The 16638-nt window shown below is 37.3% G+C and overlaps 2 protein-coding genes across 3 annotated transcripts in view; one reads left to right on the top strand and one right to left on the bottom strand.

The window, feature by feature from the left end:
- ccdc78 (coiled-coil domain containing 78) overlaps positions 1-16349 on the top strand; it is a 70010-nt gene extending 53661 nt beyond the window's left edge. The window contains exons 16-17 of one of the 2 annotated variants that reach the window (XR_010901383.1): positions 6887-7005; positions 16286-16349. The gene's annotated coding sequence lies outside the window, so the exon portion shown is untranslated. Of the gene's footprint in view, positions 1-6886; positions 7006-16285 lie in introns of those variants that run through there. The other variant, XR_010901384.1, reaches the window with a different exon arrangement.
- prr35 (proline rich 35) lies at positions 8439-16418 on the bottom strand. Its single transcript, XM_067434561.1, has 4 exons — positions 16303-16418; positions 15000-15073; positions 10594-12131; positions 8439-9141 (listed from the first exon to the last, which is right to left on the bottom strand). The coding sequence occupies exons 3-4, from the start codon at positions 11943-11945 to the stop codon at positions 8439-8441; spliced, it is 2055 nt and encodes a 684-aa protein (XP_067290662.1). The 5' UTR covers positions 11946-12131; positions 15000-15073; positions 16303-16418.
- Positions 16419-16638: the final 220 nt, after the last annotated feature.

The raw sequence follows: 16638 nt of genomic DNA, 5'->3' as shown, positions 1-16638 counted from the left end.
ACAACCAAGGCTGCATTTATTTGATTACTCCAGTTTTCAGTGTCACATGATCCTTCAGAAATCATCCTGATATGATGATTATAACAACTACTACTAATAAATAACTATATTTAATCACTTGTCTATAGCATTGCAACTTGGCTCTTGTTGTGAGTGTTCTTATTGGTTCTCAAGGTCTAGCTTTAGAAATTGAGGTGTTACTAATTATTTGAGGCGTTCTTCTTAATGATCTGTGTGTAGATGCATCAGACCCGTAAGATAAGGTTATAGTGTGTATTGTGACTATAACGGTCTGAAATGAAGGGGTTTGTTGTGGCTGCTAATTAATTGTCACTTTTAAAATATATACACAATTGTGCTTAGTTCTTTCATTCGTCAGGTTCTTCAGATCAGTGTTTTTGTTTCTGCTTTCTTTAAAGCACTGATAGTCGAGAACTAGAGAATAAAAGATGTCTTTACGGAACTAGAAATTGATATGGTTTTAATTGAAGAGTGTATCATTTTATTTCATCCCACTCTTTGTGTGTGTGTGTGTGTGTGTGTGTGTGTGTGTGTGCGTGTGCGTGTGCGTGTGCGTGTGCGTGTGCGAGTGTGCGAGTGTGCGAGTGTGTGTGTGTGTGTGTGTGTGTGTGTGTGTGTGTGTGTGTGTGTGTGTGTGTGAGTGTGTGTGTGTGTGTGTGTGTGTGTGTGTGTGTGTGTGTGTGTGTGTGTGTGTGTGTGTGTGTGTGTGTGTGTGATGGGTAGGTTTAGGGGCAGTGTAGGGGGAGAAAATCTACAGTTAAAAATGCTGGGTTAAAACCCAAGTTGGGTAGAAAATGGACTAACCCAGCAATTGGGTTGTTTTAACCCAATATTTGATTTGTTTTAACCCCGCAATTTGGTTTGTTTTTTGTAAATCTTAGGACAACCCAATCGTTGGGTTAAAACAACCCAATTGCTGGGTTAGTCCATTTTCAACCCAACTTGGGTTGTTTTTAGTCCAGCTTTTTTTAGACTGTACAGTATAAAAACCATTACATCTATGGAGAGTCCCAACAAAGATAGTGAACCAGACGTGTGTGTGTGTGTTTGTGTGTGTGTGTGTGTGTGTGTGTGTGTGTGTGTTGGGGGTGGGCTCATGTTTTAGAGGGAATTCCCTTCCCTCTTTATTGTGGGTGAATCCTGCTATCTTTGTGTTCACAGGTGTGTTTATGTGTGTGTGAGGTATAATTATACTTACACTGTGTGATTTAATTCTAATAATCTTCTAATTATATGATTACATGCATGTGTTTGTGCACAACTGGGGGGGGGGGCGTGTTGTGCATTCAAAAACACTTTTTTATGTTTTATATTCTTTCTTTTCTTCAAGCAATATGTTATGTAAATTATTAGATTGAGGTATTCACACACATCCATTTTAATCCTCAGCGTCTGGGGTTTGTTCAAATCACTAACCCTAAATATGTGCACTGATAAAAGGGATGCCTGTCTTCGCAAGCTTCACTAATAAACTGATGTAAATGCTCGAGCAGTGTGACTGAAAGCGTCTCCCCAGGGCAGGGAGTTTTTATACACCTCCTTAAACAGGAAACATTAATTAGAGGGTGTGTGTGACCTTTGACTCCACAGCTGAGGGCTGACCCCTCGCTAGTACAGGAAAGACAAACTCATGCCAGAAAAACACACGTGACTGAGAGCTGGATGCATCTGAACACACTGTCATTCAGCGGAGACTGAAGTGAATTAACACTTTGATTTGATGAAACACTGGTACTTATGAATGAGTGTCAATGAATGAGCCGTTCGTCACATTCTGTCAGGCTGCCAAAGCACAAACACACACACACACACACACACACACACACACACACACACACACACACACACACACACACACACACACACACACACACACACACACACACACACACACACACACACACACACAGTGTAATTGTGGGACATTGCAGTCTTTTGTGTCCTGCTCAGTGAAGTGGCACCTCTTGTTCAGATTAGCAGGATTACCTGAAACTGTGCCAACCGGACAGAAACAGACTTCTCTTTTTCCTTCCTCTAGTTTTCAAGGAAACAGTCGGTGTGCAAAAGTTCAAAAGTATGAATACGGCAGGGTCAGGGAGGTCATTGTGTGTGGATTTACTTAGCTATACTTTGGGGCAATGTTGGGGAAAGTTACTCCATAAAAAAGTAACTAATTGCGTTGCCTACGTAGGCACTTTTTATGTAATGAGTAATGTGTTAACGTTACTTTTGTGGTTACTTTTCCCTCTCCTGGACTGGGCTTACTTGTTTGGTTTTTTTATTTAAAGGCAAATTTAAGAGCCCTTTAACACCAAAAGTGAAATGAATAAGCCTCATGCATGCTAAAGGAGAAGATGAAAATTTCAACAGTTTCAGGGTATGTTTAGATGAGAGTTTTCATCTGAAAAAAAAGAAGCTTTTTATGGATTTTGGCCATTAATTTACACATCAACAGTAGCCTGATGCCATCATACTCAGATTTTAGTCAGAATACGAGTCTGATACTGCTCCATTGGGCTGTGATTATGGGGCGTTGAGACAATATGCCTCTGCACTCAATTTGATTGACCAATCAGAGCAACCGCAACGGCGTAAGTGTATGTTGAGCGGCGTATAGTTGTCAAAAGAACTCAACAGTTCTCTGTTCTTCTTTTAAAATGAATGCGCTGTCGATATCACAGACACGATGGCTGAATCTACACATCTCAGTTCTCCAGCGGAATCCATCTTTGTTGTAAACAAATTCAACCAAAGTGCTCTTTGGTGACGTGGATGATTACGTTACTGTTAATAATTGAATAAAGCAGCTCCCCGACAATTTGATCGGTCCAAAAAGCTCTGGTACGAGCATAGTTTAGAGTTTAGACCGAACTTCCCAACCTCAAATGTTGTGGTCGGGGCTAAGTTCGGCTGGCATCCAAGCTACAGCAACAACGCTTTGGAGGCATGAAAACGATTGAAAACGATGCCATCAAAACCATCAAATTCTCCAAAACTGTTCGCAAAGCTTGCGACTGAACTTTCTAAACACTCGAATCATGACAAAAAACTGGACAAAGCTAATGTGCATGCAGTGATGTGATGACTTTACTAATCAATGATTGGCTCTTTTGTTTAGAAGGCGGGACTTATTCACCATATGGGCGTTGCTCTTTCTCCCATTCATAATCAGAGTGCACCATCTTCCTATATATAGTCTTTGAACTTTACCGTTTCCATGTACATTTACATTTACATTTACATTTAATCATTTAGCAGACGCTTTTATCCAAAGCGACTTACAAAAAAGGGGAGAGTAAATAGAAGCAAAGAAACAGACAAGGCCAACAACCTGTAAGAGCTGTAAGAAATCTCAATTAATTAGCACAATACACAACAATTTTTTTTTTTTTTTTTTTTTTTTTTTAGACATCTACAACAAAAACTCAAGTACGCAAAGTGCCGAACACTGGATTTTGATAGCTATGATAACAACCCATTAGGACTAAGGCTGTTGCCCCAGCTGTTGTCGTTAATGCAGATTCAGTGGCCCAATGATTTCCATGTAAATAACAAAAACGTGAATCTGTGAAAACGTTATCGTCACACATACGTGTTACATGTTAACGCATGCACATTATATCTTCGAGTAGGGCGTGCATAATACAGCCCTTTTAGTCATTTTAGCAGATTTGTGTGAATGGGGATCATTTAGACAAGTTGTCATCTGTTTTTCGTACATTGTCGTGTAAACATTTATTTCAGCGATAAAAAGAAAAAATGAAACACAAATGCGGTTATTTTTGCTTATTTGTATGTTTGAATTAGATCATCGAAGTTCAGCGTCAAAGACATTGCTTAATAAAGTGAGATTAAATGGGTATAAGTATAGTTGTGAAATGTAACAGATTTTTTATGCAGGTTTGCATAATATTCTGATTTTGCATTTTCAATTTTTTTGTTTAACTTTAGTTTAAGTTTTTGAAATTATGTTATGTGCTTTTATTATTTTTATTAGTTTATCTTAAATAAGTCTATAGCTTTATTTACTGTAACTTATTCAAAACATTTTTCAGTTTTTTGCCAAAGCTAAATTTCTAGTTTTATCTAATATTTATATTTATTTCAATTACAGAAAATATTTTGTATATTTCTAGTTTTAGTTAAAAAGTGTCAACTGCCTGAAAAAGAGCTTGCCAAGTGTTGAGATGACAATCCAAGAGAGAAGTATGTAAATATCCATCACGGTGATGTTGTGAAGGTTTTAGCGTGTCAGTATTTGATACTGCAGATCTTGACGTTGGTGGTTTGGGTGATTTGCCGGGGATTGAACGTCACAGCTGTGCAGATCTGAATAATAGTGTGTGTTTATGTTTATGTGTGTGTTTGCTTATGGGATCAGAGTCTTAATCTTCCTGCTGAACTGGACACACACATGATAATTGCTTTGTGCACAGAATCTTAATGTGATCTATAGAGATGTGATTGGAGAAATGCTATCTATTAAGTTGCTTTGTGTAGGGAAATTTGAATAAATAATCCAGAAAGCTCCACTTTTAGCAAGTTTTTTTAAAGGACTGAAGGCTTGGAGATCTAGTTTATGGTTTTTGACATTGCTACTCTACCAAAAAGCATTTGGAGCCAATTTAAGTGAAAAAAAGAGAAACCATTAAATATCCAATCCTGGTGATTGGATTGATCAGAATGCAAGACATGTGAGGGTTTATCTGGTTTGTCCCAGGCTTTTTTGTTCTTCTCCCCTCAATAAAACTAAGTTTTAAAAGACTCATTAAAACAGTCTTGGGAAATATTTTTTTACTTTGCCTTTATAATTTTTGCTACTTTTTAAAAATGTAGGGACTTTTTATGTAGGGCTACGTTTTATCCTTTAGTATGTCTTTCCATCACAAACAACACTTACTAAAAAAATTACAGTTTTAATCAAGAGTTACTGTGCACCATGATAACTTACATTAAGTGTTATGTTTGAAAAAACAGAAAAATATAGCCTAACTGTCAATGGCTTTATTGAGCATTATTTCCAATCAAACTAATAAATGACGTTTTGCAAAACGTCTTATAAGTTAGATATATTAATAGTACATAATAATTAGTCGTAGTAATGACTATTTTTATTTAGCCTAATATTATATCCTCTCAACTCAATGCAAATTTTTAGACAGTTTGGTGAAAATGTTCTTCGGAAAAAATTACAAAATACGACATTCCCCTGTGGTGAATATTTATAGTTAGTAGACAGATTAAGTAAACTAGTGAGACTGTGAAAAGTATATTTTAAGATATATATTTTTTCTAAAAGTCCACCGGAAACGAGGTTTGTACTGCGGGTGAGCGCAGGGAAGTAAGTATATCTGCAGCGCCCCCTACAGCACTGCGGTGAAATAACCAGGTAACTTAACTGAAAAAAGAAACGACACAAACAATGGGTTGATCATCATCCAATAATATCGATAACCTGAAAACACGCAGTGTCAGAAATGTGCTTCAAATGGTTGTCATCTCGTGTGGCTACAGGTTGATGCTCATATTTTATTGTATGATGCGTGATTAATATGTGATATTGGAAGCTTTGAACAGTTTAACGTTAGAAATGTAACGTTACAGTCGCACAGAGTCACGCAGAGGCGTGTATATATATTTTAAAGTTATAGATGCTGTTGTGGCGTACAATTAAACCGTTTCATATGTGATACTTTAAGAAAATACATCTGAAACATGACGTTTATTTGAGTTTTGGCAAATGCTGGACCGCTTTATGTTCACTAGAGGGCGCGATTGAGCTTTACATGTTCACAATCTGCAGGTAAGAAGGAGTGAGGAAGATTTACCGCGGGAAGGTTGTAAAACTTCATGTAAATAATTATATTATTATACTACAAATACCCTAAGAACTCCTGGGAATAACATCAGTATGATAAAATGTTATAGTTCCACTTGTTACATTTATTTGACGTGTTTGCTGGTAAAATGCGTAGCAAATGAGTTGACATTGTAGGCACCATCATCTTATGCTTGTTTTTGTTTATTTGTATCTTTTATCTACATTTTCTGTCTTATTTAATGAAGAAGATGCCACAGCATTACTTTTTACTATGAAAGCTCCTTCTAGACCTGATTATATTGTTTTCTATATTTATTTTATTTAATTGGACGATTCTTTGTAATTGAAATGTAACGTTATTCATAGAATTTGAAAATAGAACAAATTTAACAATAATAATCTAATTAGGTTTGCTTTATTAATTTAACAGAAAAGGAACAATGGACAATCTATTCATTATAATTCACAATTGTATATTTTTAAGCTGGTTTAAAGTTTGTTGTATTATGCTTTTATCCCATTTTATGATTTCATCCCAAATGTTTAAAATCACAAAATGTATTAAACCATTTATTTTAGCAAATGTCAAATCAGTTTTAGTTGTTTTACGTTTGCTCTATTTTTTTGCAAATATTAAAATTACTCCATGAATTATTCATCCTCGAGCCATCCTAGGTGTATATGACATTCTTCTTTCAGATTAATAGAGTTATATTAAAAAATGTTTAATATATTTATTGTATAGTTAATGCAAATGTAAAGTTACATTTTTTAATATAACTCTGATTGTGTTCGTCTGAAAGAAGAATGTCATATACACCTAGGATAGCTTGAGGGTGAATAAATCATATCAATTTACATGTTTGGGGGAGCTATCAATTTAATAATTGTTCTAAGGTTAAACTAATCTGCATTGATTTTATTCAAATAAAAGTAAGAAATCTTCTCTTACACCATATTCATAATAGTAATAATCATGGATCGCGTCTGTGTTTGACCGCTGTGTGGAGCACAGCTGCTCTTTGACACTTTTGTTTGTGGCAGGTGACCTTTCAGGTGGATGTGTTGAAAGCGGGCGAGAGGGTCGGGTGTGGTGTGTGATGCTCGTGGACCGGCTCGTCCCTGGAGCTCTGACCTTTCGGTGCGGAAAAGCTTCGGCTCAGGTACGGCTCACGGTCAGAGTTCACCTTTACAACAGCAGAGCAACACGTCACGAATCACGACCAAAACACCTGTAAGCACCGTATCACCACGCATTAGCTAAAACCGCTTTACCCGACATCCTGAACCGAAACATTAACCTCTTTCACACAATCTGTCCAGTAGTATTTATTCTGTGTGTTACGCAGTCATGCTGTTTACCGCATCTCGCCTTAATCTTTTCCGTCTTCACTGTCTTGCAATGTAGAAAATACACACAAGCACTAATATAATTTGATGTTTTTATTGCAGGGTGTTTTATGTACAGATCTTAAATGAACATGTAATGCACACTCATGAATCACTAATGTGAGATTTGCTGTATCCTTAAGTTTTATTGTGTGAAACAATCATCTCTTTAGATTATCTTATTTAAAATGATTATTTACAGAAGACAAAAAGTCTTAAAACACAGAACATCATGAAAAAAATAATGGAAGAATACTAAATAAATAAATTAAATGTGTCAAATATGTCAGAAAATATAAATTACAAACATATATTAAATACATAGCGTTGTAGTTCATTGATGCTTAATAATTTTCGTCCTGTAACTGGACTTTAATTGAAATAATCATTCAGTCAGTGCATGTATTTTGTCCTTCTCCATCCGCTCTTTTTGGCATAAGGTGCTTGATTTTTGTCTTCGCTTTACTTGATATTTCATATCAGACTATTTCATAATCTTTACAACCGTTTACTTTGCAAATCGCATAGCGTTTTATATAGCATGTTAATCTTACAGTGTACTTATATACACTAGTGTTCAAAAGTTTGGTGTAGGTAAGATTTTGTGAGTCTCTTCTGCTCACCAACGCTGCATTTATATGATCAAAAAATGCAGTTAAAAATTGCAAAATATTACAATTGTAAAGAACTGTTTTCTATTTGAATATGTTTTAAATTGTAATTTATTCCTGTGATCAAAGCTGAATGTTCAGCATCATTACTCCAGTCTTCAGTGTCTCATGATCCTTCAGAAATCATTCTGATATGAGGATTTGCTGCTCAAGAAACATTTATTATTATTATCAATGTTGAAAACAGTTGTGCTGCGTAATATTTTTGTGGAAATCGTGACATTTTCTTCAGGATTCTTTGATGAATCAAAAGTTCAAAAGAGCATTTATTTCTAATAAAAATCTTTTTAACATTATAGGTGTCATTATTGATCAATTTAATGCATCCTTGCTAAATAAAAGTATTCATTTCTATCAACAGCAACAAAAATCTCCCTGACCCCAAACTTTTCAATTGTAAAGGCTCCACACAATAAAAGCCTTTAGATGAAAATGTATAAGATCATAAGAAACAGGAAGTGTCAGTCAAGTGTGTCCAAACATATATAAATGATAAGTTCATGTTTATTCTTCTCAATTCTTTCTGTTCGTGTTTGCTACACCATCGTGTCGGTGGTTGTTAGCGGGCTGGTCGGACACAGCGTGTCCAGATGTTGAATTGACGGAGGTCTGTTGGGTGTTTTGGAGCAGAGAAGGACACTTGAGTCGGCTTCACACTTTGTGGTTCTGCTGTGCCACAGAGCTTCAGCCGCCCCGGCCCGTATGGCCAGCCCGCCGTCGGACAGCACCTCTGTCTTCACCACGGGCACCTGGGACGGATTCAGTTTCATCAGCACTTCTAGTGAGCACTTCTGCCTTTCTTTAACACCGCCTCCTCGTTCCACCATGTCTCTGTCGTCTTTATCTTCCTCCTCGTCCTCTTCCTCGCTCTCTGAGCAGTTTTCATCTCCCGTGTCTTTTGTTTCTCCCAATACGCTTCTTCCGCCGACATCTCCGTTTGTGAATCCCGCAGGGTCTTTTTTGAGGGAGAGATCGAGCGGCCCTTCGTTGTTGCGAGACGTGCGCTCCAGCGCCTGCTGAATGTGCGACAGCTCCGAGCGGATCTTTCCCAGGTGAGCCCACAGGTGGCACTGCTCGGGCAGCGATGCGGCGCGCTGCTCCGTGTTCTGGTACTGCTGCAGTAATGTGGAGAAATCCTGCAGGAGAGCAGCTGCCGGGTCCGCGTCTCTCTCCATTCCTCTCTGTCTCGCCTCCAGCTGTTCAGACATATGCAGCGGGGACGAGTCGTCACTGCGGGGGCTGTGAAAACACAGTTTAATTGTATCTAAATACCATTCATCAACTCTGTCCTGAGCGTGTAATGCATAGACAAAAAGAATCAAGCAAGACGTGGCAGATGTAAAGTGTCTTTATATATATTTATTTATTTTAATTATTGTACAACAGGCTTCATAGGCCTCAAGTGTTGCCATTTTCAGAGTGTCTATTTACACTAAGTGTTGGCACCTTGTTGGCAGAGGCTAATTACATTAACTCCGCCCACTGATGTCTATTTTGGGCAAGGCAAAATTACGGAAATCACATACTTCCCTACTGTATAGTAGGTGAAAAACAGTATGTGACATAAGAAGTATATCCGAATTCACAGTCCAGGGAAGACCTAAACTTCTGGTTAGATTCTGAAGTGTGCATACGATGGAAACTTAAGTATCCCAGGAGGCCATGGGAAAGGATTTGTGAATGGCGGTGAAGTGATGCAAATGACACGGAAGGTCACATGATAATGACGACATGGCGAATGCAGTACATCCGGATTACATTCATACTACACACACTCGTACTATATAGAACACACTTTTTTAGCAGTCGTGAAGTAATTATTTATTGAAAATAGGTACCTACTCTGGAAAGTATGTGATTTCAGATAGGGATTAAGTGTGTGGCAGAACAGACGTCCGAACTCGCTCTACTCCCGTTACCCATAACATATCAGATCGGCAAGGTTTTCTTTTTAATAAGAACAAAATCGAAAAGTGGAAATAAAGTGTCCAACGTGTTTTTTAGTAATGAAGTGTTTTATAGGTCAAGGGTAGATGTTGGGATAGCTTTATTGTCCCGATAAGGTGGCATTTTTTTATGATTTTAATAAATACAATAATTTACACTCTGTTATTATTGTATCCTGTTAATGTACAACAATACTAAAGTGCACATGGTATCTGCCACTGTCTATAAGTATAAGTAGCATCTAACTTATTACAAAGAAAATACTGCTATTTTCCCTTAAAGGTGCAGTGTGTAATATTTATTAGGATCTATTGACCGAAATGCAATATTATATTCATTACTATGTTTTCAGTGGTGTATAAAGACTTTGCATAATGTACGATTATGTTTTTATTACCTTAGAATGAGCCGTTTCTATCTACACACACCGTGTGTCCCCTTAGAGTCAAGTCGCCATTTTGCGCCGTCATGTTTCTACAGTAGCCCTAAAGGGACAAACTTCTCTACAGAGCGCTAGTTACTCTCTGTTGTCTCTGATGATGACATATTTGTCCTGTGTCGGCCACCGTAGCTCCTCTATGTGCTTTGAAAAGAGGAGGGGTGAGCGGTGGGTGATTCACAACCTCACCACTAGATGCCGCTAAAATGTACACATATAAATAGCAAATCCCTAAGAAAATGCTGTAATTTTCACTTAGTGTAAATAGCCAAATAGACCTATCATTTTTAGGGCTCTTTTCTTACCTGTTGTGTATAGGCAGCCTGCTGGACATCAGGGAGGCGATGGATGTAGATCTCTGAGTGTTTTTCAGAGAGTCAAGGGCGAATTCAAGTGCTGGTTTCTTCTCCCCTGGTGCACCATGGGAGTCCAACGATGCTGCTGTCCTCTTCAGACTTTGCTCTCTGGTGAAGGAAGCGTCCTGCTGCCAGCCTGTCTTTCCTTCCCTCGATCGTATCCTTTCTTTTGCAGCGTGGCTCGGCTCCGGGGAGGACCGGGTCGGAGACCCCCAGGCTGCGGGCGAGGTCTGGCTGGGCCGCAGGGCCGGGACTTTCCACAGGTTTAACTTAGGAGGGTATGAAGGTGGCGGAAGGCTTACGGCGGGCGGTTTGATGAGTTTACTCGCCTCCGAGGATGTCGAGGATGGCGTTGAACCGAAGGTGTGCTCGCATAGGAAAGGATAATATAGGTGAGGAGGAAGCAGAGGCCGCTCCGAGTGTCTTTGTGCATGGGTGAGCTGTGCGGTTGATGCCAAGAAGGGCAGTGGTGTGGTTGTGTTCGCTGGATTCGCTGTCGTAAGTGCCGGGTTTAGGTATGAAAGGAGTCCAGGAGCCAGTGGGTATCCAACACCAAGCAAAGACAGATTGAAAGCAGTTGTGTCGGGACATTCAATTTGACCCGTTGACGCCGGTGGAGGGTAACATGGCAAAGATGAGGCCACCGGATCCGATTTGGGCTTTGCACCGGAAGTCTGATTGCTGAGGATGCGCCATTGCTCCGAAAGCAAAGCTGCCGATCCCGACAGACATGTTTTAGACAGCCTATAATGTCGAAGCTTTGACTCCACCTCAACTGAGCGTGCTCGTAACAGTTGCTCCTCGAGAGAGAACACATCCGCCATCACGAGTTCAGCTTCTTGCTTTGATCGTTTGCTTCTGGAAAACGCTTCCGCAGATTCGGGACTCATAACCGCAGAGCCGCTTGTCTCCATTACCTCGTCATCTTTCTCTGCTTCTCTTTCAGCTTCTCTTTTCTCAGCCTCCTCGACCTCCAGACTCGCAGCTGAATGCGAGGGCTCATCTGACATTGCGGCCTGCTCCGAGTGACCCTTCGCTGGGCTACGGGAGGGAACGGCTCCCTGCTGGAGCCGGAGTTGGTCTTTTTTATACGGCCAGTCGGACTCGATGAGCAACGACAGGGAGTTTTTGCACAGGCTGTACTTCATGTGGTTGTACAGGTGGGATTTCTCCATGCATGTGAACGGGCACTGGAAGCATTTGTAGTTATAGGGTTTGCCCCACGGCCGTGGGATGTAGTGCGGCTTTTTGGGCTTGCGTTCCTTGTGTTTACAGCCCACCTTACAGTCGTCCTTCGACATGGTGCGATCAGATTCAGTCCCAGATATGAAAACAGGTTCCTCTCAAAGCTAAATTTTTGAGGAGTTTGTGTTTGTTTATGTGTGGTTGTTTGAAGACAAGTTTACATTGAGTACGTGTTTGTGTGTGAACGGTAAACTTGTGTTTGGTCAGGACTGGGATGCAGGAACTCAGCCATCAGATTTCAGCTGTTGAGAAAATCAAGAAAATATAGGATTAAACTTTGGATAATAAAAAAATTATTACTAAAATATTTTAAATACTTATTTAATTATCTAAACAAATATTAGAATAATTTAATAATATTTTCTTATATAATAATTTAGAATATTATTAAACAAAATATTAATATTTTATCCATTTAATAATATTTTAAATGATTATATTTGTATATATTTAATATTTCAGATCATTATTAAACAAAATATTACTTCAATAATATTTTAAAGAATAATTTTTAATGATCAAGATCATTATAAAAAACTAAAATTATAATTTAATAATCTAAATTATTGCATTCAATCATTCAGAATATTATTACAGGTAAATAAAATAAATATTATATGTTAAATTATTTAAGAGATATATAATATTTTTTTATAAATATTATAATAATTAAAAAATGTACGTGATAAATAATTGGAAAATTATTATTTTATCATTTTAATAATATTTTTGATTGTAATAATTCAGATAATTACTAAACAAAATATTAATTCTTTAATAATATTATAATTAATTATTTTTAATTATTCAGATAATTCTTTTAAACAATATTTTAATAATATTTTATATTGTTTTATTTAATAATTCAGAATATTTTTACAGTAAACTAAATATTTTAATAATGCAATAATATTTTAAAATATGACATTTAGTTATTTAAAATATAAGTTAACAAAGACAACAGTAGAAACAATTATATTTATTTTAATGATCAGAATTCGATTTAAAAGATTGTCAGGTAAAGTCAATGTGAAACTAGTGTTTGCTTGCAACCCTTGTGATGTGATACTTTGACAGGACTTGATTTTATTCATTAGGAATTGATTGGTTGGTGAAAAGTGTCTGTGTGACAGGTGGTTGAAAAATAAGAAGGCTTGATGAAAGATTGTGTACTGATGAATCGTTCATAACGTGTCGTAAGAAAGTAAATGAAGCCACTTTTGTTTTCGCACAGACTTTAACAAAGAGAAGAGATGATGAGAGACGTTTTGGTTTTCTCAGAACTGCCGAAAGTCCTCTATCTGCCACCTTTCATTACGTCCAGGGTTGCACCAGCGAGGTGTGTGTGTGTGTGTTTCTGCAGGGGACTGCACCTGTGCGTGGCTCTCATGTTCACTGTAGTATTTACAGCAGGACCCTGAAGGTCAGCTATAGGCACATCCTGACAAAGGGCAGAGGGACGCGAGGCTGCCCGTGTGTATGTGTGTTAATGAGAGATTGGCATCACGCCCGCGAGGCATCGTTAGCAGAAGAATGTGGGTCAAGGCAGATTGACTGCTCTTTCGCCCGCTCTATCAGTCTGTCCACCACCATCATCTGTCTCTCTCGTCTCGGTGCTCTCCTCATTCCTGCCCAGTTCACTTGAGTTTGGTTCACTTTCTTTGTCTTCTTCAATCAGAGAAGTTTTACTTTACTGTAATTACTGTAATCTCGAATGTATGAAATAAGAAGAAAAGTCAATCTTTGAGTTTTTATTATTTTCAAAAAAGATTTATAATCTATAATCATGTTTTAAGGGATTTCACATATGTATTAATGCCATAAAGACGATCTGATCATTGTTTTTCCAATATAAGATTAAGATATACGATTTTTTTTAACATTACGTATTATAGAACAACTAAATATTCCTCACTTTTTAATATCTAGATAAATATGCATAAAATGAACATTTGAGAGATTATAAATAAAATTCTCAATTTTTTATTTATTTTTATATTTTCATTCATATTAACTATCAGAAGTCTATATGAACAGAAGTCTAGTTCTGTTGCAATTTAGTTCAAACAAAACTATTTAATTAGCAACATTTAATTACGTTTTAATTTAATTGCTACATCTACAGTCTTTCAGAAAGAACCAACTGCACTGATGTAATTTAACTAATAATCTTTGTTGTTAATAAAAGCATTAATAATAGGAGATGGTGAAAGCAATTCAATAATGGTGTAATTAAAAGAGAAGCGCAAAGGCTATGAAATCACTCAAACGCCTCTCTGTAATGATAAAAGTATTCTTTATTCTTGATTATTTATTTTTTGCTCCTGGCATTTTCCTTTGGGTAGAAAGAGGGAATGAAAAGAGAAGAAAATGAAGCAGATTACAGGCAGGAAACGAAGAGGAGGATGAAATGTCCCGCTTTGAGGCGTGAGTTTTGTTGCTCGTATCTCGGGGTGTTGAGACAGCGAGAGCCCGGAGTGATTTAGGTTTAAAGAAGACGAGTGGCGAGGAATTTCACCAAACTTTCATCTATTACAGCACTCAAAGAAATAATGCAATCACTTCTGAAACTTTCTGCTGTCTTTAAATGCTGCCTGCGCTTTAACTGCGTTTATGTGTGTGTGTGTGTGTGTGTGTGTGTGTTTTGGTCATATTGCAGTATCCCGTTCTGTGGTTGTAACTGGACATCAAATGCTGCTGTTAGCGTTAATCAATAAAATTATTTTAGAGTTGTTCTCACTGCGGGACATTCTTTGTGGTGTGCATGTGTGTGTCAGTTTTAAGGCCCTCAGGCTTCGGTGGGACACTCGCATGGACACACTCTGATCATTGTGTGTTAAATATGTATTGTCTCGCTTAAATAGGGACGCTTGCTAAAAGCATCGACTTACTGTGGTGGAATCCAAGAACTGAGAACACACACAAACACAGAGAACAGCGAACGAAACGGATGGACTGCTTGAAAAGCAAACTGTCTATTTAGGATATCCTGGCATGTAATATATTTTAAAGTTTTAATTTGAAATTAGAGTTTAAGTTTGAAATTAGAGCATTGTTTTGGGGATGATAGGGTGTGTGTGTGTGTGTGTGTGTGTGTGTGTGGCTCGTACCTCCACAGTAGTTCAGCAGAATGAGTTAGATCATGACAGTTGAAGTTTTCTCAATTTGACTCTTTATGAAGGACCTAGAAAATAAAGAACTATCTAAAATTAATTTCAGCTTTGATTCGGACATATTAGTCTACATTTAATGTTAATTGCCAATCTCTCGCGCGTGCAAACGTCTGTCTATTTCAAGTATGCGATTTGATAAAAAAAAAATAATAATAATAATTTAACTTATTATTAAATTATTATATTAATTATATAAATATATTAAAATGATTAAATTGATTATATAATTTATATAAATATTTGAATAAATATTTATATAATATAAATATATATTAATAAAAAATAAATGCAAATCAATTAATTAAAAACAAGTTGTTTTATTAATTCAGCATGTATATATATTTTTTAAATCCATGGTCAATAATGACATATATTTATTAACAATATCATATAAAAGATATTTTTAATTTACTTATGGCATCCTTTCAAAGAGCCCGGGCGAGATGTCTCACGATTAACTCAAGTAAATATTTCTAAGCATTTTATTTGTGTAGTTATAGCTGTTGTATAGTAAGCTGTTGTCGCCTATAGAAAAAGATACAATTCGTTGAACACACGTTGACCTTTTGTTATCTTACTCTATGGGGTACATTATCACTAAACAACCTATAAAGATTTTATAACTAAATTTTAAAAGAAAGACGAGTATGAATGAAACAGCAGAAAAAGACAACTTTGTACTTAATTCAATGCCCCCATAAAAATCTGGCAACGTGGCCCGACCAAACATTTATTTTAAAAAATTAACTTTTTGCTTAGAATTAACTTTTTAATGCAGTTGACTTTGTTTTCCAGGTGTAATGTAATTGTAGATGTTCAGTTATTCACAAGACCTATTACAAAAATTACAACTATGTAATTTTTGTTTTGCGCATAGTTACACAACAAATCTATTTGAAACCGGCACACAAAACCACCCCTAGATTGTGTAAATAGACTTTTTTACTTGACCTTATATAGAGATACTGTATAACACGCAACAACTATCCCTGATGTCTATTTTACACATTTAGTAGCATATCATATACAACACGTTTCTTCACATAACATCACACACAGCTTCTTTATATAAAAAAAGTTAATCCATGCTCATTTGATTGTAATCTCAGTAATTCTGATGCGACGCTGCATTCAGAAGGGCTTCAGATACGTGCCACAATCACAGGAAGTACAACTAAAGCGGTTAATCTGCTCTAAACTTACATCATAACTTTTATCCACAGATAACGGCTGGACTTACCTGCTGCGCGTCTGTGTCATGTTGCGTTCCAGAGGCGGCCGCTGATGTGCGTTCGGGTGTTTTATGAGGGGAGAGAGATGCATGCGCGCACACACACACACACTCACACACATACACACATACACACATGGATGAACCAGAGAGAGAGGCAGATATATATATTCTCTAGGAGGGATGCCTTGGGGCAGTACAATCAGGCACAGGCCCCTCCTGCCTTCCCTGCTATTGGCACAAGCTCAAGTGGGTCCAAATTAGGAAACCTGCCCGGTTCAGTCCATTAAGGAGAAGACGAGGCACTATAGCCTCGCCGTGGCGGGACAGTTTACTTAATTGGGC

The sequence above is a fragment of the Pseudorasbora parva genome, chromosome 24 (assembly GCF_024679245.1).
Source record: "Pseudorasbora parva isolate DD20220531a chromosome 24, ASM2467924v1, whole genome shotgun sequence".
Lineage (NCBI taxonomy): Eukaryota > Metazoa > Chordata > Actinopteri > Cypriniformes > Gobionidae > Pseudorasbora > Pseudorasbora parva.
The sequence above is the reverse complement of the archived record's forward strand: the minus strand, read 5'-3'. Positions and strand labels throughout refer to the sequence as shown.

Bases quoted from the DNA above. Each gene is read 5' to 3' on its own strand.
- prr35 (XM_067434561.1), bottom strand. From the start codon at position 11,945: ATGTCGAAGGACGACTGTAAGGTGGGCTGTAAACACAAGGAACGCAAG. The intron at 9,142-10,593 runs GTAAGAAAAGAG...GTGTTTTCACAG, and splicing joins AGGCTGCCTATACACAACAG to CCCCCGCAGTGACGACTCGT.